Source organism: Myotis nattereri, assembly GCF_964212035.1.
Source record: "Myotis nattereri genome assembly, chromosome: 13".
Lineage (NCBI taxonomy): Eukaryota > Metazoa > Chordata > Mammalia > Chiroptera > Vespertilionidae > Myotis > Myotis nattereri.
In genome coordinates, this window is record NC_138088.1 from 2517205 (window position 1) to 2540709 (window position 23505).

At 54.0% G+C, this 23505-nt stretch overlaps 1 protein-coding gene across 1 annotated transcript in view; it reads right to left on the reverse strand.

Annotated features, from left to right (window-relative positions):
* Positions 1–23505, reverse strand: part of GRID1 (glutamate ionotropic receptor delta type subunit 1) — a 589948-nt gene that overhangs the window by 109843 nt on the left and 456600 nt on the right. The window contains exons 9-10 of the mRNA XM_081105443.1: positions 4907–5008; positions 3524–3721 (exon numbers count right to left, since the gene is read on the reverse strand). Of these exons, the coding sequence (XP_080961569.1) occupies positions 3524–3721; positions 4907–5008 (300 nt within the window). The remainder of the gene's footprint in view (positions 1–3523; positions 3722–4906; positions 5009–23505) is intronic.

Below are 23505 nucleotides of genomic sequence, written 5' to 3' on the forward strand. Positions count from 1 at the left end.
CAGAATTAGGTTTAGTTTAAATGACCAATCATAACAACAGATCTAACCTACGTATTCAAATTGGGAGAACATGCATAGATTTTATCAGGCTTAGTGTGGGGGCTGGAGGGTCAGACGTGCTGATGTTCTGAACTGAAACCCAACAACACACCAGGAGCAGGAGAAATACTGGGGCGATGGTGTTGGCCCTCCTCCTCCACTTTCATGTTTGCATCTCTGGCCTTCGCCTTTGACTGTCTTATCACAAACCCCAGACCCAGGGGTTCTGTCCGCATGCTTGAGGATCTAGACAAGGTGGAGCAAAGCTGACTGAGAAAAGGGCCTGGGGGTGAAGGACACGTTTGCCGCACAGGATGGAGGCAGACTATATGCCACCAGGTGCAGAGGAGCCAAGGGAGCAGGCACAGGTGGAGGGTGGCCTGGGAGCCGGAGGCAACACCCCTCCTGGGGCCGCCCTTGTCTACAGATGTGAATATCATAGGAAACTGACGTAGAATTCCATGCCCAACCGTCTTCACGTTGTTCCACAAGGTGGGAGCACAATCTTTCTTTGGTTTCGTTTTCGAGGACAGATTATTAGGTTGCCCACGAGAAAGGTCAACTTTTGAAACGTTCTCTAAGGAATGCTGCCGAAGGACCCGACCAAGGACAAGGCAAGGAGCTCAGGCTGCCCCGAGGCCCTGCTGGGGCGGAGCCACAGTGCCCATGCGCCCACCTGGGGACACCTGGGATTCCCCCACCTGTATGCAGCCACCTGAACGTCAGGGTCGGAGGACAGATAATAGCATCAAGTCAGGGTTGGGGGGCAACAAGAAATCAAAAATATTGAGAATCACAAAACATGGAGAATCAACCACGGAGGCCCAGCAGGCAGGAGAAGAGGAAGGATACGAACAGCACAGAAACCTTGGGGAAGGATGAACCTCAAACCCAGATGTGGAGTGGGAAGGGCCAGACACAAAAGATCACACATATTATAGTGAATGTTCATGAAGGCAAACCTATGGAGATAGCCAGGAGATGGGTGACTGCCCGTGCTGGGTGAGAATGGAAGTAACTGTGGATGAGTGAGAGAGAGCTCGCCGGGTGGTGGATATATTCTAAAACTATGTTATGGAGATGGCTGCACAACTCTGCAGGTTTTCTAAAAATCACTGAACCATACATTTGAAATGGGCGAATTTTATGGCATGTAAGGTATACTACAACGAGGTTCATTTAACGTCTCGGGAAACTGCATAGCAACGGGCCCCGGGTCTGCCTTTAGGGGTTTGTAAAGCAAAGGAGCTGTGTGTTAGGAGCAAAGCCACGAAAGACCCAGAAGTACAACAGGTGGTAGTCAAGACATGTGACAGTGACAGCAACACGGAGGGTGCTAAAAGATGCATGAATGTGCCCCGCCAGCATGGCTCAGTGGCTGAGCATTGATCTGTGAATCAGGAGGTCATGGTTCAATTACCGAACAAGGCACATACCCAGGTTGCAGGCTCAATCCCCAGTGAGGGGTGTGCAGAAGGCAGCTGATGAATGATTCTCTCTCATCATTGATGTTTCTCTCTCTCTCTCTTTCTCTCTCTCTCTCTTTTTTATATATTTTATTGATTTTTTTTACAGAGAGGAAGGGGGAGGTGCAGGAGGCAGCTGATGAATGATTCTCTCTCATCATTGATGTTTCTCTCTCTCTCTCTCTCTCTCTCTCTCTCTCTCTTTCTCTCTCTCTCTTTTATATATTTTATTGATTTTTTTTACAAAGAGGAAGGGGGAGGGATAGAGAGTTAGAAACATCAATCAGAGAGAAACATCGATCAGTTGCCTCCTGCACACTCCCTACTGGGTATGTGCCCACAACCAAGGTACATGCCCTTGACCAGAATCGAACCTGGGATCCTTGAGTCCGCAGGCCAACGCTCTATCCACTGAGCCAAACCAGTTAGGGTGATGTTTCTCTCTCTCTCTCTCTCTCTCTCTCTCTCTCTCTCTCTCTCTCTCTCTCCATTCTTCTCTGAAATATATATATTAGAGGCCCGGTGCATGAAATTTGTGCACTCAGGGCAGTGGGGAGTGGGAAAGTGGGGTGGGTGTCCCTCAGCCTGGCCTGCGCCCTCTCCCAGTCCAGGAGCCCTTGGGGCCTAAGTCGTCAGTCAGACATCCTTAGCGCTGCCGCAGAGGCAGGAGAGGCTCCCACCACTGTCACTGTGCTTGTCATCCCTGAGCCCGGCTTCTGGCTGAGCAGCGCTCCCCCTGTGGGATGGGGCCGAAATCAGCTCTCCGACATCCCCCCAAGGAGTCCCGGATTGTGAGAGGGTGCAGGCCAGGCCAAGGGACCCCATCGATGCACAATCAGGGCTGGAGAGGGACGAGGGAGGTTGGCCAGCTGGGGAGTGACTGCGGGAGGGCTCCAGGGCATGTCCAGCCTATCTCACTGAGTCCCGATTGGCCAGACCCCAGCAGCAAGCTAACCTACCAGAGCGCCTGCCCCTTGGTGGTCAGTGCAAGTCATAGCGAGCAGTTGAGCATCCTTAGCATATTACACTTTGGTTGGTTGAATGGCCAACCAGTTGACTAGACACTTAGCATGTTAGGCTTTTATTATATAGGATATATATTTTAAATGTATATATATTTAAAAGATACATGGATGTGGGTGCTGAGTGAGGAACTAGCGAAAGTCACTGGTGGTGAGAAGTTCAAAGCACTGTGACCCCACAGCTGTCCACAGGCACTGCAGGAAACTCTGGGTGGGTGGTGACAGGGTGACAGTGACCGTGGAGAGGGTGGGCTTGCATCATAGGCCACCATCCTAAATGATTGTGAGGAAATGGCCAGAGCTCCTGAGATGACGGGGCAGGAATGGGGACATGGTGGCTTGGCCTCATGTGTGGGTCTCAGTGCAGTCTTGGGTTCCACAGCAGGGAGAGGAGTAATGGTTCTATATTGGTGGACGAACTGGAACTGGCTGAGGAATGCCATGCCAGCTGCACACACAGTGCAAGCAATGCAGACACACACATGCACGCACACACACACACATACATGCACCTCACTGATGGGCCACGTGAGGGAGGAGAACTGGCATCAGCAGTGCCCCCATTGAGAACGAGTTTCCCCCCTCAGCACACATGTGGGGGTGGGCTTCCTGGGGTACATTACAGAGCAGGCACAGGGACAGGCTTCTCAGGAAGCAGAGCAATGGGCACAGAAGGAAAACAGAGAGAGCCAGGGACTGAGCAAAGGAGCAGGAAACAGGGGATGGTGGGGAGACGATTGTGGAGAAAGAGAGCGCTTATGTGTGAAAGTGGTAACTGTGGTCCCAAGGTTCCAGCTGCTCAATGGGCTTCATTTGGGTACCCCCCAGGCAGGCGGGGTGCCCCCGGGACCTGCTGCTCAATGGGCCTTATTTGGATACCGTCCCCCCTCAAGGCAGGCAGGGTGCCCCCAGGGACCTGCTGCTCAATGGGCCTCATTTGGTACCCCCCCCCCCCAGGCAGGCGGGGTGCCCACGGGAACCTGCTAGGGAACCTACCTTGCTGATGAGCTCCCCGATCATCCCGTTCCAGGAGGTGTTGTGGAGCTGGTGGCCATACCCACCGTCAGGGGCCTGGTAGATCTCATACTTGAAGCCCAGGGCCTTGGCCAGCGCGTCCAAGACGTCCACGGAGAAGCCTTTGTAGCGCTTGGGCTGCCCGAGGATGTTCTCGGCCACCATCACAAAGGGCTCCTCCTGAGGCCACAGAATGAGCAGCGTCAACACCTACCAGGCCAGCAGCCACACGCCCAGGTGCCGAGGCCGAGCTGGTGGCGGCAGCTGGAACGCTGCAGACAGTGCACGCCTTCACCCGGTGAGGCTGCAGCCTGAGCCCTCTGCCCTTTCCGGGCACTCGGTCATGCTGGAAGGCCCTGTGGCCGGCATGCCATGGGCACAGTCCCGGCTCTGCCCTGACCCGTCTCCCAGGTCACACGGCTCCTTCCACTCCTTCACCTGTGACAGCCCGAGCTCTGCCCTTAGGAAATGCCGTTATTCCTCAGGACCCAGCTAAGAGGCGTGGATATTTCTCATCCAGGAGCTTAACGACAGTGAAGGTCTGCGATGCTGGGCTGAGAGAAGCGTAGCATCTACCAGGCTGCACTAGGGAATGGATGCTGATTCACGGGCCATGAGCATATCATAAGTCAAAGGACAGGAGAGGAGAGGACAGGAGAGGAGAGGACTGAATCCCACTCCCAAGCCACGCCCTGCGCACAGCCACGTGCTCCTGCAGGGACGTGGCGTCTGGCAAAGGCCCGGGCGCTGCCACCCGCCCTGTGGCCCTGAACAAGGGGCAGCCCCTGGCAAACAGCCCCAGGGAACATATCTCATTAATGTAACGGTTTGTGAGGGAAAGGGATGCGCTGCTTCTCTGTGGTGTGCGTACAGAGAGCGCTGCTGGCCAGGGTGTGCCTGCCCGGACAGAGGGAGGTCTGCACCTGCCGCCTGCTAACCAGAGCTCACCTACGCTTCCTCCTCCAGTCCTCAACAGGTTAGAGGAGAAACTGAAAGGAAGATGTCGCTAAGGCCCTGATGAGGTAATGTCTATGATTCCGGGACAATTGTGCAGAAAAACTGCCACCAATAGTCTTCATTACGAAGCCTGTGCCACGTGGCCGGTCAGGGGTGCTGGGTGCCGAGAAACGTCCCCTCGCGCCCACTGCTCTGCACGCCTGGGAGGCAGAGGCCGGGCTCTTCCGTCCTCGCCACACTGACTATGGCGCGAACGGTCCTGTGGGAGCTCCGGCCACCACGGAAGATCCCGTCTCTCCAAACCCAGCCCGAAACCAGGCACACCTCCGCCTCAAAAGCCGGGCTCCCCCCCACCCCCCCCTCCCCTCGGACCCAGGAGCCCAGGAGCCCAGGAGCCCAGGAGCCTACCAAGACAGTCACCACTTTGAGAGTCAGTCCCTGGAGGCGGCTGCCCATGGGCCTCTCCTGCAGGCTGCCGTTCAGGCCCTTCTCCGAGTCCCAGGTCGCCAGCTGTGAAGGAAAGAGGGAGCGTGAGGGCCGATGGCGCCTGTGCACAGCCCGCGGCTGCTGCCTTCACCGGCCGAGGCACGGCAGGTGCACTGACCGCGGGGCGCCTCAGAGACCCCGGCCGCCCTCAGGGACAAGAGTGTCAGACGAGGCTGCCCGAGGGCTTGCCCCGTTCTTCCAGTGAAACCAACAGTCGAAACCTGTCTCTGGAGTGAACGTCTGTGCCGCTGCATCCTGTCCGCTGGCCGAAGCCCGGTCACCGTGTTGTCCACAGGGCGCCTCTCCCTTTAGTCACTCCTCTGACTCTCCCGGACCAGAGGGCCCTGGCATTCGCACAGCCACCGCCAGCGGCGCAGGAGGGCCCTCCGCAGAAGCAGGTGACGGGGTGTAGCCTGTCCCCCCGGGGCCTGCGGCAGGCCCAGCGCTCACACGCCTGCCTGCACACGTGTCGGTCGTTTTCCGGGTGTGCACACGGAGGCCGGAATCCCGTGCCAGGCCTGCTGCGCCCGAGCCTGCAGCGTCCTGACATGTTTCTGGGTGCTCGTGGGGCCCTGTCTTGGTTCAGAGGCAAAAGGAAACAGCTGTTCTCGGAATGGCTTCCCCTTCCCGTACCCTCCGTCCCATCAGTGATTCCCCACTGCTGGAGGCCAATTCCAGCAGGTCATAAATGCAGGAAGTTCATCAAGAGGCTGATGGAACCTTCAGCAGGGCTGAAGATACATACTATTGCCTGCTGGAGTAGCCAAAAGCATTTCCCCAAACCTAAAGATTTGCATATATATTTGCCTGCTACTGAGACAGCGGAAAGCAGTTCCCCCCTAACTGACAATGCCTACTGTATCAAAACCTTACCTTTTGATATGTATATCTGCTTTGCTTTAGGGCAATTTGTGTTAATAAAGATCGAGGGGACCAGAGATTCAGAGAACGTGGTTACTGAAGCTAGGTCTCCTCTGGCTCCCCAAAATGCCTTCCAAATTTATATTTCAAGTCTAGTCTCTTTATTAATTTACTTGAAGCCCTTCTCCAGATTCCTGAACCCTCTAGATGCAGGGAAAGAACCCTGGCACCCCACTGTTCACGTGTGAGGGTTAAAAAATACAGATACAGCCCCATCTCCAGCCAGCTTGTCCAGATCAGCTCTTGGTCACGTGGGAAGTGAAGGCTTCCCTGCGATCCTGAGTGGCAGCCCCTGTTTTCCAGCCGCCAGGCGAACGCTAACGTGGGGTGCAGACTCTCCTACGAGGGCTTCTGACCCTCCTCAAGCCTGGCCCGCCGGCAGGCTCCGCTTCCTGGTCTGTGGTGAAGATGTGGACGTTTTAGCTCCCAGGCGATTCTCCTGTGTAGCCAAGATCATGACCCACAGTATGGACTAGCACAGTGATCCTCCAGCTATGACAGGCACACAGGTCACCCGCCTTCGCATGCGCTTTCCGATTCCCGGGCCCCGATGACTTCTGTCCAATGAGCTCCGGGTGCGGCTGCTGACCCATGGCCTCTATGTGAGTAGCAAGGAGTCCCAGGCAGCCTCTGCCTTTCTTCAGGCCAAGAAGAGCCACCCCTCTGAGGAAAAGTGCCACCCGGGCCTTCACGGTGCCACCAGTAGTGCCGCCTAAGGGCACATCTGCTCTCCCGGCACCGCCCTAGCCCTGACATCACAGGGGCTGCACGCGAGACCTCGCATCTGGGGCCATTCCACCCGGAAGATGCTGCACCTGGAGGCCTAGGGCAGGCACAGCAGATGACGCACATGCTCCGGAACCAGCTAAAAGGAACCTGGAAACTCCTGCTGTCACTCAGGCCTGATGCCCACGAAGGCCCACATTCCCGACTACAGGCTGCCCCGCTGTGAGGACGAGCTGCTCGGGCAAGAGCGGGGCTGTTCTGAGGAGCTCCCCAGACCACGGACTGATATTAGGAGCACTGCAGGGAAGAGCAAAGTGAAGATCTACCCAATACTCCCTTTCAGGAACCCCAGAGACACCAAGCTCTGGGACTGGCGCAGTGAGGAGACCGCATGCTGTGCCTCCCCTGGTCTCGGGAACGGCGCTGGGCCCGGAGCAGTCCTGCAGCGGATTCAAACCTGCTCAGAGGAAGAGCACACACTCAGCCTAAAGGGCCACGGCACTGGCCCAGCTTCTCACATGCCCGCGGGGCCCTGTGTGCAGGCGGGCCGCCGCACCTGCTCTCCACGATGGCGCCCAGGCCTTGGGGCCGCTGAACCCCAAGGCGCGGTCTGCTGCACCTCCTGGGCCGAGGGCTGGACCCCCGCAGAGACATCCTGGAGGCAAGCTTGTCCTCGTGGTGATAGACCCATTCCAGGGAGGGCACTCTGCCCGGCTCCGGGGCTGGCATTTCTAACACCTGCTGCTGAACCCCCTGGCCTGGGTGAAGGCAGCTCTCTGACCCATGATGCCTGGCGTGGGTGAGGGCCTGCGATGGGCTCTGCATGTCCTTGATCAGCCAGCTCCACCGGTGTCTCCACTGGGATTGCAATCAGCCGTGGAATGGAGAATAGGGCTGGGAGAAGCAGTGGGATGAAGTGAGATCCTCTGGGTTTCGGCTCTGCTCCACGGACTGCCCCTCGGGGCCTGTCCACGCCCCTGGGCCTCCAGCCACTGCCGGGCGCAGGGCAGCGGCACTCTGTCCCAGGGATTGCACCACCTCCCGTTGGTCTCATCACCCCAACGCCCTCTCTCCCAGCCCCTCCCAGGTGGGGACAGGTACCTTTACAACAAACTCAAACATGACTGTGCTAATTAAATTTTTCCAATGACTTCCCGTTTTCTACAGGATAAATCCTAACGCTTTTAAGCTTGGCCTAAAAGGAAGGCCTTCCTAATGCAGACCCAACCTTGACTCTCAGCTTCACTGCAGTGTTCACAGCCACATGCACCCCCCGCCCCCGCCGCCAAGCCCCTCGGATGTCCACGCTCATCACGTTCCCTCCTGGCGCATTGCATCCAGTCCCTTTGCCTGAAGTGCCGTTCCTCTCAGCCGAGTCCGGTAAACTCTTACTTATTTTTAAAGTTTTCACTTTAGAACGTGTTTGATTTACAAGGAAGTGGTGGGGGGTGTCCACACCGTGCACACAGCCCACCCCGGGTCCCCTGTCATGGTTCCATGAGTGGGGTCCGTTCCCACAGCTCACAGCGCTCAGCCATCTTCCACCCAGCGAAGCTGCAGCGGAAATGACCCCGTGTCCTCCCTTCTGGCCCTCCTGTGACCCAGCGGTGCTCCGGGCTTCTCACCCCGTGCCCTGGGGTCCAACCCTGATTCTGAAACTCAAGCGTCTCAGTACTTTGAACTCAGCTGAAGCCGCGAGCCCCAGGCTGCGGAACCCCGAGTGCCTCGCTGCTCCCATCTCCGGTTTCCATCCTGCCTGGATGCCATGTCTCTTAAAGACCACGTGCCATGTACCTGCTACAGAGCGTGGAAGAAGACGGGGCCTTGGAGGTGTGGGACGGGCAGTCCGTGAGCCAGCAGACCTTGTTCTGGGTTCCACCACTTACCTGAACGCTGCAGCCAGCACCTCTGTAACTTCACTGAAATTCCACTCTCATATCCAGAACATGGAATAAAAAGAACCCTGCCTACCATGTTGAAGGGCTATTCAAAGGAAAACATCGTTTTGCTATAAACTGTTATAAAATCTATAATAATAAAAGTCTAATATGCTAATTAGACCAGACGTCCTTCCAGATGACTTTCCAGACGAAGCCAGAGCTGCAAGGGAAGCCCAGGTCCCGGGTGCCAGAGGGAAGCCGGTGCCGGCAGCCGGGGGAAGGAAGGCCTACTCTTGCATGAATTTCGTGCATTGAGCCTCTAGTACAGTGGTTCTCAACCTTGGCTGCACATTAGAATCACTTACAAACTAAGCGGCAGGCTAATTTAGCCCAAAGGCCCCTCTTTCCTGATCCCTAGTAGCTGGCATCTTTATTCTATTCTTCCCTCCATCTAGAATATTCTACCTCCGATTGAACTTTTCAAAACACTATCCTTTCAGATTTAATTTATCACTTTTAAAAATTATTTTCTGCCATGTTTTCAGAAAGCCCCACTTTACTCCGTAACCGGAAGGGACAGACCTGGCTCGCCCCGAACGCACTGCGCCGCCCTGTTGCACAGACCACGGTCGTCCACACATCCCCGCAGGGCCGTGCCGCGGGGTGTACTGTCCACAGGCGCTGTGACCACATTTCCCAGCCCACATGCTGCTCCAGGAGTGACTCTGCCCGCTCCCTAAGCAGGGAGGTGACCCGCTCTCAAAAGCTGGTCTGAGTCCGGTGCTGCCTGCCCAGCCAGGTCGGACATGGCCACGAGCTGCTGCCTGGCCGGGAGGCTGGCCGTGGGAAGGGCTTTCAGCCTGGGCCCCGCAGAGGCGTGATGGAGGAGCGGATGAGAGTGGCATTTTGGGCCACATCTTTCTTTGTCGTGGGGCTGTCCTATGCTTTGTAGAATGTTAATAGCATCCTTACCCATTAGATGCCAAAAGCATTTTATCTCCTATTATGACGACCAAAAATATATCCAGATGTTGCCAAGTATCCCTTAGGAGACAGAATCACCTCCCACTTAAAACCACCAAGGAGAAGCCAGCTGCCTTGGAAAAAACAGCAGCCCTGAGACCACCATGCTGGAAAACTACGTGTGGTCAGCTGTGCTGGCCACAGTCCCCGAGGACTCCAGCCCTCCTGCCGCCAATGACTCGCTGGGCATGCAAGTAAAGCTGGGCATGTGAGGATCGGCCCGTCAGCCAGCGAGAACCATCTAGTGACCTCAGTTCATTAAAAGAATCACCAAGCCAAGCTCTGACAGAACTTCTGACATGCAGAATACTTAAGATCTAAAAAAAGTTCTGTTTACAACAGCAAGTGTGGGACGTTTGTCCTGCAGTAAGAGTAGCTTGAACAGCATGTGGCACCTGGAAGTAGAGGGCGCGGTAGAGAACATACGAAGCCTGTGGAATTGGCTTTGGGCCGTGTCACAGGAGGAACCCAGAAGGACCTTAAAGAAACTTAGGGGAAGCAAAGGGGGCCCCAGGGAGACAGGCTGTGGGCGTTCAGAGGAGAGAGAGGAAAGCGCGATCAGAAGCCAGAGGAACGGGCACCCTTGTTATGTAGCAAAGCTACCACCAGCAGAAACATGGAAATTAGAAAGTCTACGTAACACACTGGCGGGTCTGGCTCAGAAAGTACCAGGAGAACATGGAGGCGCCCTGTGTCCTCGTCGCTGTGGAGAAGGGAAGCGGCGATGAGAGAGCACTCAGACTGAACAAGGACTCTTGTTTTACAATTCTAAGACAATACATCGAAGCCATGATTTGTTGAATTCAACAATAAAACTACTGCTTATCTGCGGTCTCTTCTAGCAGAAAATTCCAAAATAATGAAGTTCTTGATGCAAAGGACAATCTCACAGGCCACAGAGAAATGTGAACCAGGAAGCAAGCACAACGGACACACTCAGCGAAGACGCAACAGTGAGCACGTGGGCGCTGGTTCCCACGCCCCCCCACCCCCCCACCCCCAGTGGGGCCCAGGCCCTCTGGTCGCACAGCAGAGCTGCTAACGCTCCGGGCAGCCTGTCAGGGAGCTCCGCCAGAGGACACCTGTCCCGCGAAGTCTGAGCTGCGTCTTCAGCTTGGTAATGAACAAGAATGAACTTCATAAGAAACCACACACTTTTAGGAAGAACCGTAACGACCAGCAGAGCCAGCTCAGACACAATGGAACAGAAAGGATGCGAAAAGAAGAGGAGACAGTTACTTCCCTGCGCCGCTCGCTGTGAGGGCTGGGCCTTAGGGAAACGTGAGGATGCCCTAGCAGGCACACCAGAGCCCAGAGGGCGGGTCAGTGCCGAGCCGGCCCGGGAAGCCTGCAGGCTCCAATGGAGATGCTCATCACAGGCCCGGAGGGCTCTCAGCCTCGCGGTGGCCAGCCTCGGGTGCCTCCTGGCACCTCTCCCCGCACGGCGGTGCTGCTACCGCTGGTACCCTGGCAGCGCCTCCCACGCTGTATTAAACATAGGAGGTCAGTAGTCTGTCTTTTGTTTTCCATTAAAATTCTCCTCCTTTTTGTAATATTTATCTTTATTGTTGAAAGTATTACAGATGTCCTCGTGTTTTCACCCCAATGATCCCCTCCACCCCACACCCACACCCTGCCAGGCCTTCACCAAACCACTGTCTGTGTCCATGAGCTGTGCATATATGCATATGATTCCCAGGTTAATCTCTTCCCACCCACACCCTCTCCCTTCCCTCTGAGTATCCTCAGTCTGTTCCTACCTCTATGTCTCTGGATCTATTTTGTTAATCAGTTTATTTTGTTCATTAGACTCCACATATGAGTGAGATCATGTGGTACTTGTCTTTCTCTGACTGACTTATTTCACTTAGCATGATACTCCCCAGGCCCCTCCATGCCATCTCAAAGGGTAAGAGATACTTCTTCTTTACTGCTGCATAGTATCCCATGGTGTAAATGTACCACAGCTTTTTTATCCACTTGTCTACGGATGGGCACGTGGGCTGTTTCCAGATCTCAGCTATTGTAAATAATGCTGCTATGAACATGGGGTGCATACATTCTTTCTTATTGGTATTTGGGGGTTTTTAGGATATATTCCCAGAAGTGGGAACACTGGGTCAAACTGTAGTTCCATTTTTAATATTTTGAGGAAACGCCCTGTATTTTCCAGTGTCTGCACCAGTCTGTATTCCCACCAGCAGTGTACTAGGGTTCCCTTTTCTCTGCATCCTCACCAGCACTTGTCATTTGTTGATTTGTTGATGGTAGCCATTCAGACAGGTGTGAGGTGATACCTCGTTGTCATTTTAATTTGCATCTCCCTGATGATGAGTGATGTTGAGCATTTTTTCATATGTCTCTTGGCCATTTGTATGTCCACTTTGGAGAGGTGTCTATTCAGGTGTTGTTGTTTTTTTTTACACTGAGGTCTTCAGATTGAGAACAACTCCACTGGGAGAGCTGAATCCAAGAATCTGCACCCAAAAGCTTTATTCTCACCTTGACCTGATTTGGATGATGAGATTCTGGACTTTGATGTGATGCCATCACAGTGAGACTCTGGGGCCCTTGAGGGAAGGTGAGAGAATAGTTTTCATTTGGGAGGGTGTGGATCTAGCCCAGAGGAAGAGCTACAGCCGACTGGGTCATCCAAAGGTTGGAACAACACCATCTGTCTCATATGTTCTTCTGGAATGTGGCCTTGCCACACCCCCAGCAACATGTAGAACCTAACCCTCTCCTTCCCCTTGAATTTTGATTGTCTTCACTTGGAATTTATTATTTATAAATTATGGTGAAAACAACTGCGATTTTTCAGGCTATATCCACTGGGCTGTCTTGTGACAGCTGCTCATGTAGTGTATCCAATAGCCCAGAGACACCATGCTGACAAGGCCGCACGAGGTGCCCTGCAGAGAGCTCCACGTGGGCTCAGGCTTCTATCCATCACCCAAGGTGTTCCATACACCAAGAAAGCTCTTAACTCACCGACCGCCCATCTGCCGGCTGAGTGCAAGTAAGTGACGTCACGAGAAGCAAAAGATCACCTAGCCAAGCCCTGGCACGGTCCTGACCTACAGCGTCTATAAAATGTAATACAGTGGTTTCTGTTGGAAGCCACTAAATTTTGGGATAGTTTGTTATGCAGCAGTAAGTTTCCTATGCATTTATCCTTGTGCTCATCTTAAAGGAAGGGGCTGATTCACTCCTCTCTGTGTCCTCACAGCATCTAAAGGAATGCCTCCCGGACAGTAGGGGGACTTGGTTTTCCTCTTCAAAGCAGGGCCACACCCACATCTCCTCTGACTGCCACCAACTCTTTGTGAGTAAAGCAGAACGGGAATTATTACCCTCACCTTTGCCAGTGGAGAAACTGAGGCTCAGACTTGCATGTCTACCTAATATTTTAGGGACGCAGTAAACTCAAGACTTCTAAATCCAAGACCATGGGACTTTCCCCCTAAAATCTTTCCTCTGCACATAGTCGGGCCTGCATAAGCATTTCCTTATTTCATGAAGGAAGAAAGAAAGGACGAATGTTCATTTCCATCTCATCTAGACTCTGAGGCTACTGATGAGGTGCAGAACCCAGACACATTCCCGAGGTCGGCATTCTCCATTCCCCCAAAGTTCCATGCACCTCCTGGGAGCGAGGTCCTCACTCTGCTGACGCAGTGTAGGAAACACACAGTTTCATCCCTCCTCCTCCCACCCCTCTTCGTGGCCTGCACTTCAGAGGTTCCTCCAACTGCAAGAAGACAAATGACACTTGTTCCCCTCAGCACTGGAGTCAAACAACTAATATTGCCCTGAAAATGTATTGCAGAAGTGACAATGAAAGAATTCAAAATTTAGCCCTGCATATATAACTTAGGAGTGAGATGGGGAAATGGGAACCAAGAGGAAGAGTTTGGAAAACGTTCCCTGGGATAGTAGATACCTTGAGCTGGCTATGGAGACAGTGTAGGAGAAGAAATCGTTCTTCTCATTTCTAATTTTCCCTTCCATAGTTCATCACTAGAAGGTAAATGGTATTTGCTTCCAGGACCAGTGATTCTTCTTTAGACTACACATGTAACTCAAACCTGAAGGTAATGCAAATAAAGCTTCGTTATCTCCACAACAGTAAAAACAAGAGTGATCAAGACACTGCTGTTGAGAGATGCAGAGGGCTCTGCCGCTGAGGAGCTAAGGCTGTGTGCCAGAAACGAGGCTGAGGAATAAGGAACAGCTGGCCACCTGGACTATGCATCTAAAAGTGGCAGCTGAGTCTTAGCTGGTTTGGCTCAGTGGGTAGCATTGCCCTGTGGACTGAAAGTTCCCGGGTCTGATTCCAGTCAAGGGCACATGCCCGGGTTGCAGGCTCGATCCCCAATAGGCGGCCTGCAGAAGGCAGCTAATCAATGATTCTCTCTCATCATTGATGTTTCTCTCTCTCCTCTCCCTTCCTCTCTAAAATCAATAAAAAATATATTTAAAAAAAAAATATAATAAAAAAATTTAAAAATGAAGGTGGCAGCTGAGAGTACCTGCCTCTTGCTAGCCTCCGAAGCCCTGGGCTCAGAGCAAATACTCAGGAAGGACATTTGTACCTGGACCGAGTGAGTGAGATGGAGTGAAGCGTTCCTGTGACCCTTTTACTGAGACAGTACAGTGTAATGCGGTATGGTTGAAAAATCTGCAAATCAAGAAGAAGGCTGCCTGAGAAATATCATACTACCTTAGTCAATTAATTTGAATATCCTATGTCTCATAGTCATCACCCGAAAATTGAAGGTAGGAATTTTCTATATACCCTCTCCACTGGTGAAACCATATATGAAAAAAAGAGGGTTGAGAGCTATAAAAGGAAACAAAAGGTTGATGTTATGTTGATAACACTAGAGCAACCGTTGTCTTTGGCAAAATGAGTGCACAGACTTGAATTTGAACCCTATCTCAATGACATGGTAATTATGACCTTGAGCAAGCTGTATAGCCTCAAAGTTTGCTTCTTTAAAATGGGGAAAATAATAGTATTGCTGGCAAATTCTTGTGAGTTTTAAAATCCACCAGTGTTATCATCTCTTTCAAATTTATATTCCTAGATCGGATTTCTTCCCTGGGCTCCAGATTCCAATATTCAGGTTTCAGGTTGACATCTCCATTTGAATACCAAACAGACAACTCAGAGTCAAAAATCTCCAAAAGATGACCTTTGACCCCTAAACTCTATAAATACACAAAATGCAATATCTTTCATTTTCTTCCTCATCTCAGTTACAAACATCATGGTTCACCCGGGTGCTTGAGTCAAAGATGCTAGTCATCCTTGTCTTCACCTCCCACATAAAGCACCTGCTTCGGGTTCTACGCAGCTCTGAAATGCATCCTGACACTGAGCCATGGCTACTGTGCCTGCCCAATGCCAGCCACCATTCCCAGTAAGATCCTTGAAACTGCCTTGTAATTGATATCCTGATTATTACTATTTCCATGCCAGCCTCATATAACCAGGCAGTTACTGTCCATCAAATATCAATATGTTCCCTTCAATTTCTCAGCCTCAACTTAGTAATGTTGGGGTCACCACTAGGCGCTCTCCTCTCTGTGCAGTGACTCAGGGATCAGGCCACATCTGCTTTTGGTTACACCTGTAAACACGTGGCCTCCAGGGCACTACAGAGGAGATGGGAGGATCAGCACAGACCTGAGTGCACTCGGAATCAAAGAGCTGCTTTTGCAAACATTCCCCCTGTTAGAACGCAGGTGCTGATCTCCTTCCCCGCGCACGGCTTTTAGGGGCAGGCGAGTCAAGGACAACACTGCTGAAGCCGTGGACTTTGCATGAACCAGAATAAACTCGTATTGACTGAAGCCTGACAACAGCACAGGCTGCTTTGTCCTGCCCACAGCCCCTCCCTCACACGCAGGGAGCGACACTCAGAAACATAAATTACTTCATAGCCTCCTTATTGGAAAGGCTCCCCTGGCTCCCAATTAAACAAGAGCATAGTCCTAGCATGACCTACAGTGTCCCCATGGTCAGACCTGCTCTGCTCGCTCAGAGCACCTCCCCCTCCTCCTGGTTCTCTAAAACAGCCGCCGGCCTTCTTGCTGCTTCCAGAACATTCCAACACGGTTCCTACTTGAGAGTCTTTGTGCATGTTTTTCCTCTAGAAATACTGTCCCTGGAAGCAATCTGCACCGACGTGTCTGCTTCCTCCAGAGGGAACCGTGCCCATGCTCCAAGCAGGCTCCCTAAGTCCCCTCCATCGTATTCTCCTGCTTCGTTTATAAATAACGTAATGACTATATGAACTCATCCGACTTATTCTATATAATTGCTAACATTTTTATAAATGTGAGTTTGTCTCCCCTCACTAGAATATGTGCTGCGTAAGGACAGAATTGTGTGACCCATTTTCAGCAGTACCCGAGCTCTTATTGAAATGCCTGCCGCAGAGCGGGCGCTTGGTAGAAGCTAGTGATTATGACTCTTATTATAGCAAATAACGCGCATACGCACGCCTATCTCTATAGCTGAATTCCACCAGGAGCACCTGTCAGTGCAGGCGGGAGGCTGGCGTGGACCTGGAGGAGTCCCAGTGGGAGCTTGTGTGGAGCTGCCCCTCACCCAGAACCCAGAGAAGGGCCAGCTGAGAAGCACAAGACTCTTCTGGCCCACTTTCACTTAAGAAACTGGGCAGCTGATCATCTGTCATGATTGGTTGAAAGATGTTACTTTTCCCCTTTTATTTTACTATTTCCATCACCATTTACCATTTACCCCCCATACCCTCTTCCACCTCCACCCACCCCCGCCCCGCCATCACCACACTGCTGCCGTGTCACCTATAAAAACGGTTGATGAAGGTGACACACCCAGCGACGGTACAGTTAAAGGAGAACAAGCAGACCCCCGGGAGGGCTCGCGGCAGCCCGCATCGCCTGCTACCAACCACACCGCTTTCTTTTTATGTTGTATTTGTTGATTTGAGGGGGGGTGGGGAAGGGTGGGGGGGACAGAGAGAGATCAATCTGTTGTTCCACTAATTCACACGCTCATTGGTTGGTTCTTGCCTGTGCCCTGGCTGGGACGGAAGCCGGAACCCTGGCATATCCAGATGACACTGCAGCCACTGAGCCACCCGGCCACGGCACAACCACACATCCTGGCCATTTCACGGCCAAGACTTTCATGGGGAAGGAATTTGCATATTAGTGACAAAAATTATCCACAAAGATGATCATCAGGGAACTAAGTATAATGGTGCAAAGAACGATACTTTAATATCCAATTATAGAGAATTGTTACTTACAAGACACAATATTATGCAGCACTAAAGTTACCCCTGGAGATCATAAGCACATGTGAAAATCCCAGGCCTCTCCGTGCTCGGCAGTAATCGTTAAGAGGGAAGGACTGTGCTGTTCAGTCCGCAGAGCAGCTGAGGGGGCCTGGGGCAAAGGACAGGAGGGGCAGGTTCTGGCGTCCACATTCTGACAGCTGCCAGGGAGAAGGGAGCTGAGAATAGACCCGAGCCCAGCTAAACGGAGCAGAAGTCTGGCTGAGTCTGAACTGCAGAAGCATCCCTTCTGGTTGCCCTGGTTACAGGTCTCCTGCTCCTGGTAATGGAGTTATAAATGGGCCAAGCCCCATGCAAATGAAGTCCGCAGCTATGAGGGAGGAGCCGAGCTCTAGCAGGCTCTCCCTGGGCAGGTCGGGGAGCATGGGGAAGGGCTTATGCAGGAGACAAAGCTGATAGAACAAGAGGCTGGCACAGCCGCCTGCCTGAGGCCACCCGCACTGAGCAGCGGGTGCCTGCACGGGAGAGGGAACCTCAGCTCCAACGCGGTGCTGCTCAGCCTCCTCAGGGCCTGCGCCAGCACAGGTAAAAGGTGAGGAACTGAGATTCCATGATTTTAAAGAGGAACAGAAAAGACAAATGATAAATACATATTCTTACTATAACCACATATATTTAATACTATATATACATATGTTATGTAATATGGGGATATACAATAGATACAAAAGTTAATAATAATTTCTTTAAGGAATGAAATTATTGCGGAAATTTTTTCTTTAGAATTCAATACAGTTTTAAAATTTTCTTATTAAGGCACAGTTGGCCCCCATGTTCATTACAGCATTATTTGTAACTAGAGGCCTGGTGAATGACATTCATGCACTGGGGCAGGGGGGCGGGGGGGGGGGGGAGCGTCACTCAGCCCGACCTGTGCCCTCTCACAGTCTGGGACCCCTCAGGGGATGTCCGCCTGCCAGGTTAGGCCCGCTCCCCACAGGCAGACATCCCCTGAGGGGTCCTTAGCGCTGCCACAGAGGCAAGAGAGACTCCAGCCACCGCCACTGTGCTCACCAGCCATGAGCCCAGCTTCTGGCTGAGCAGCACTCCCCCTGTGGGAGCACACTGACCACCAGGGGGCAGCTCCTGTGTTGAGTGTCTGCCCCCCAGTGGTCAGTGCACGTCATAGTGACCTGTCCTTCTGCTGTTTGGTCGACTTGCATATTAGGGTTTTATTATATAGGATAGTTAAAATATGGAAGCAACCTAGGTATCCATTGATAGCTAAATAGATTTTTTAAAAAGATGTGAATACAATGGAATATTATGCAGCATCAAAAATGAATGACATCTTAGCATTTGTGACAGCATGGATGGACCCAGAGGGCACTGGGCTAAATAAGTCAGATGAGAAAGACAAAGACGGTATGCTTTCACATGCACGTCACCTAAAGAAAAGCCAAACCAAACGAACGTGGCCAGACCGAGAAACGGAAGAAACGGACAGGTGCCAGAGAGAAGGGGCGGGGCACGGTGAAGGGGTGAAGGGGTAAGTGCAAACTTCCAGGTACAAGACAGAACGTGCTGCATCCAAACACTGCACAACGAGCTGACTCGCTTCTACAACGAGAAAAATGAACTACGTGTAAGGAGTCCTGCTTTTCCCAGGAAGGTGTGGTCCTGGCTGAGAAGCCCAGGGCGCGGTCTGCGGCCCGCTGAAGGCAGCCACCGCCCCTCCCGCTCTGGCCCACTCGGCCGCCGGACAGAGGCAGCCGGCCTTCCCACGGCGGCCATTCTCTAAACCACAGGCTTAATGAGGCTCGGAATAAACAAACTAGAGAGAGAGTCAATGCGTGCCTGGAGTGTATCTTTTTTAAAATGTATTTTTAAATTGGTTTCAGAGAGGAAGGGAGAGGAAGAGAGAAACATCAATGACGAGAATCACTGACCAGCTGCCTCCTGCACGCCCTCTACTGGGGACAGAATCCGCAACCCAGGCTTGTGCCCTTGACTGGAATCAAACCCAGGACCCTTCAGTCCGATGCTCATTCCACTAAGCCAAACCAGCAGGGCTGAGTGTATCTTTCCGATCCTTGTCATCTGTCCAAGGCCGCAGCACGCACAGCCCAGCCCAGGCCTCTCCGACTGGACTTGCTGGGGCCCATCCCTGGCCTGCGCGGCTCATGCTCAGCTGCACCGAGTCCCCGCGTCCTGACCTGCACCTACAGGGCAAAGGTCCAGATGTGCCTGGCTCCTTCTCCAAGGTCACAAAGCCTTGGGGGTGACTGTGCCCGGTGGCCACCCTGCCTGGGCCCAGTCCTTCAGCACAGGCTGTTACCCGCAGGACACTATCTGAACGCTTGCTCACGCGTGACCTGCGTGTGCACTAATGTGCTGCACGGGCGGCAGTTTACAAGTGGAGCTACGGTCACAGTAAATTACTCTTCATGTCTTGCCAGACTGGATAGATCTGATTATCATTAGGGAACATTTCAAGACCAAATATGCACTTAACCACTATAAACTGAATGTGATATCTCATAGTTTGATTAATATCTTGGCATTTTAAACCGACTTCCTGTGAGGTCAGAACACACTGTCATTGTTTTTACCGTGTACCACTCCATTCCCACATGCTCAGCTGTGTTTGTCTTATTTTATTGTGAATTATTAACAGGTAACTCAGCTGTTTTTAAAACTCAGCATTACCATGAATCCCATAACGGGCAAATATGAGTTAGGGTACATGACAGTTTATTGAAATCAAATAGGAACGTGGGCACGCAGGCAAACCACCTGGCTCTGAAGCCCCGCTCTTCCAGGGCTGCCCGGTGCGCACAGGCAGCCCGGATGCCTCAGGCTGGCTCCATCCTCATGAGATAAGCAGAGATAAAGTGTTTATAAGCATCTAGCAACTGGACAGGTTACACTGTGTAATCTAAAGGAGGGAGGAGCTTCTATCTTGTGTGCCTTTTATTTCATTTTATCTTTTTAGAAATTCATGTTTTTGTGCTTCTGAAAGTGGTGGAAAGTGAAAGCAGGTCGTCCTTTCCTCTGGACAGTGGGGAGGCTCTGGGGGTGAGAAGGGGCTGCTGGGCAGCAGGCACAGCGGGCCCAGCCCGCGATCAGGCCGGAGAGGGACCACAAGCCGCGTAGGGTCTGACCGTCTCAGTACTTGCGCAGGCAAAGAGGAGAGCTGTGGGATGCGGGAGTTCCCCGACACCACGCGTGGTGACCCTGGAACAGAAGGGCCTGGCGCAGTAACCCCGAGGGTGGGCGGCCTGCTGCGGGGGGGCCGGTTCTAGGCTTCAGCCGATTGGTTAGACAGCTGCACAGCCTGCAGCCAGCCCTGATGCCTCATCGCTCTCCGGGGGCCAGGAGAGTCTTGGGACAGCCTCCCCTGAGAGTCAGGGGCCACGACGGTGGGGAGGACCTCACAGCAACTCCTCACAGGCTCCCTCTGCTCCTGTCCCTGGAGGGCTGACTCCAGAGCTGCCTCAGCATCGGTTCTGCCCCGTCCTACTGATCACAGCAGGCAGGGCACCAGGCTCCGGGGGAGGCACTGCACAAGGGCAGGAGCCCGAGGGGTGTGGTGCATCGAGGCCAGACTGCAGCTCCTCGCAGTCCAGGTCCCTCCTACGGCTGCTTCGAGGATCAACCGTCTTCGTGAATCTATAGTACACGCTGGGTCCCGCATGGCCTGCTCCCCGAGAGGCGGACGGACTGCTGGGGTCCCACCGCTCACTCGCGATGTGACCTGGGACAAGCCAGTGAGCCTGAGTCCTCGCTTGTAAGGCGTGGATGATGGCCGCACTGGCCTCCAGAATCGCTGCAGGAATCAGGGAAGGGCGGCTGCAGAGGGTTTGCGACACTGACAGCACTAAAGCTAACACTAGTGCTCCCCCTTCCACCGCCTCGGACACTACAGCGCTCCCTGCACCGCAAACACGACACGTGCTGTCCTTAACCCTCAGCAAAGCCAACTCCAAGCTCCGTCCCCCCACCAGCACCAGTTCTTCCGCGGAGCGCAGCGGCCTCCACAGAGGCACTGTCCTCGCCCAGGAGCTGAGTGTCGGTCAAGGTCACCGAGCATCCAGTGTCGTTCCTGCCCTCTGCCGCCTGTGCTCCCTGCCCGACAGCCCAGTCTGACGGGACCCGCCGCTGGCCTCCCTGCCGCCCCCAGTGGGTCCGTCCAGGAGCTGAATGTCTGTCCACAGACAGCTGCAGCCTCGCCCGCCAGAGCCCCGCGCCCTCGCTGCGAAGGAGCTCCCGGTGCGCCTGCGTCTCAGGAAGCCCCGGGTTCCTGACCGGCCACCGCACACAAACAACCTGGTGACCAGGAGACGGTCCTCCTGGGGAAGTGATTTGCACGGTGACAGAGAAACAACCTTTTCCCAGCCCCTAGTTAGGGCTTGAGAAACAGATTAGTGAAGGCACAAGCATGTGTCTTTGAAGCAAGAACACTGATCTGCATAAAGACGTACATGTAATAGCTTTCATTTCCGAGGGAGACCCATTTTAAGATGAGCTGGGGAATGTGTTTTCCCTCCTGTTCTATGGCTGTGACGCGCAGCCCCAGGCGTCAACCCCAGCTAATTAGGGTGACACGTTAAACTTCACACAGCAAAGCCTTCCACTCCGAGGGCAGCCTGCCCTGCCAGGTGAAGCCTGGCCCCACAGCGGGCACCTGGGGACCTGTCCTCCTCCCAGGGCCCCCCTCCAGTCCCCAACCTGCTCAGCGGGACCCAGGATAGGACCCCTTCCTGGTGCTGGGCGCCCACCAGCTGCCACCGTGCATTGGTCAGCAGCCCTGCAGCTCGCTCACCTCCTAGGAGGTGGCGTCACAACAGGGAGACGGGGCTCGGCCATCCCTGTCTGGCTCAAGTTAGTTCAGCCAAAATGAGAAACATGGAAAGTGTCGATCCTCAACTGTTTTTGTCATATACAGATGGTGGTTTTACATGATTCCGCTTTAGTAAATGCCTACATATGGTAAGTGTGGAATAGATTTCAGGTGGTATTATTATTATTATTAACTGCATTATTTGAGCAAATCAGCTGTAAATGGAGACAGTACCACCTATTTCTCAGGTTTGAGGGAGGATTTTATGAAATTACAGGAGATAATGTGCTTAGCACTCTGCCGGACACGCCAGCCACTTTGTCAAGTTGGGGTGCTCCCCATTTGGGGTTTGCTGCCTGGAAAACGGGATTAGCAGCCCCCCAAAGTCCCCTGATCTCCTCCACGAGCTCCAGGAGGTGCGAGCCATGCCTGGACTTCCCCGGTGGTGGCCCTCCGTGGCGCAGCAGTGGGAGGTCGCAGGCCTCGGTGAACCCCGGGCCAGGGAAAGATGCGTTTCCTGGGAGCCAGGCCACAGCAGGCCCACCAAAGCCCACCCCCGGCGGCGAGGGTCCCAGCGAGAGGCAGGCGGAGGCCCTGCCGCACACGGCGCACTCTCGCCCGCAAGACGTGGCTCCAGCAGTGGCAACCCCGAGTTCAAGTTTCTGGCTGTGGACTCTGAGTGAATTCTTGGCCAACTCTTCAAAAGATAAAGAGACTGAGTGCAGCTCCGCAAACACAAAGGAACTTCCCCCGGCCTCCCAGGACGGACGGCGCGGCCACTGCCAGCTGCAGGCACCTGCCGGCCTAGTCCCGCTCTGCTCTCAGGGGCGCGGGGCCAAGTGCTCCGTTCTCTCGGGCACTCGAGAAGCTGGGCGTGGGCTGCTGGTCACAGGCCCAGGGAAGGCGGCTTCAGACGCTAACGGCTTTCTCTTCAGTGCTGTAGGCCTCACCCCCAAACCAAAGGGAGCAGCTCACAGCCCGGGACCTGTAGGCAGGAACTGACTCCTGTTCTTTCCAGGATTTGATCATCCATCAAACACAGTCACTGAGCCTTTCCTAGGCAGGGGCCGTGCTGGGGCTGGGATGCCCACAGCGGGTGCACACACACTCGCCACCACATGGTGGGGCGCTGGCAAGAGCAGGCACAGAAAGAACAGCCAGGCCCCCGGAGGCAGCCTTCAATATCACAGAAGGAAAACCTTCAATCCACTTGGCCAAGGTCCACCTGCCCACCAGACACTCCCATGTTCCCCCTGCCCCCGACGCTCTCCCCCACACTCCTCCCATTCTCCCAGTGCTCCCCCTGCTCCCCCTGCTCCCCCTGCTCCCCCTGTGCGCCCCCTGCTCCCCCTGCTCCCCCGGTGCTTCCCCTGGTCCCGCGGTGCTCCCCCTGCTCCCCCTGCTCCCCCTGTGCTCCCCCTGCTCCCCCTGTGCTTCCCCTGCTCCCCCTGTGCTCCCCCTGTGCTCCCCCTGTGCTCCCCCTGCTCCCCCCGTGCTCCCCCTGCTCCCCCCGTGCTCCCCCTGCTCCCCCTGTGCTCCCCCTGTGCTCCCCCGTGCTCCCCCTGCTCCCCCTGTACTCCCCCTGCTCCCCCTGTGCTTCCCCTGTGCTCCCCCTGTGCTCCCCCTGCTCCCCCTGTGCTTCCCCTGTGCTCCCCCTGTGCTCCCCCTGCTCCCCCTGTGCTTCCCCTGCTCCCCCTGTGCTCCCCCTGTGCTCCCCCTGCTCCCCCTGTGCTCCCCCTGCTCCCCCTGTGCTCCCCCTGCTCCCCTGGTGCTTCCCCTGCTCCCCCTGTGCTTCCCCTGCTCCCCCTGTGCTTCCCCTGCTCACCCGGTGCTCCT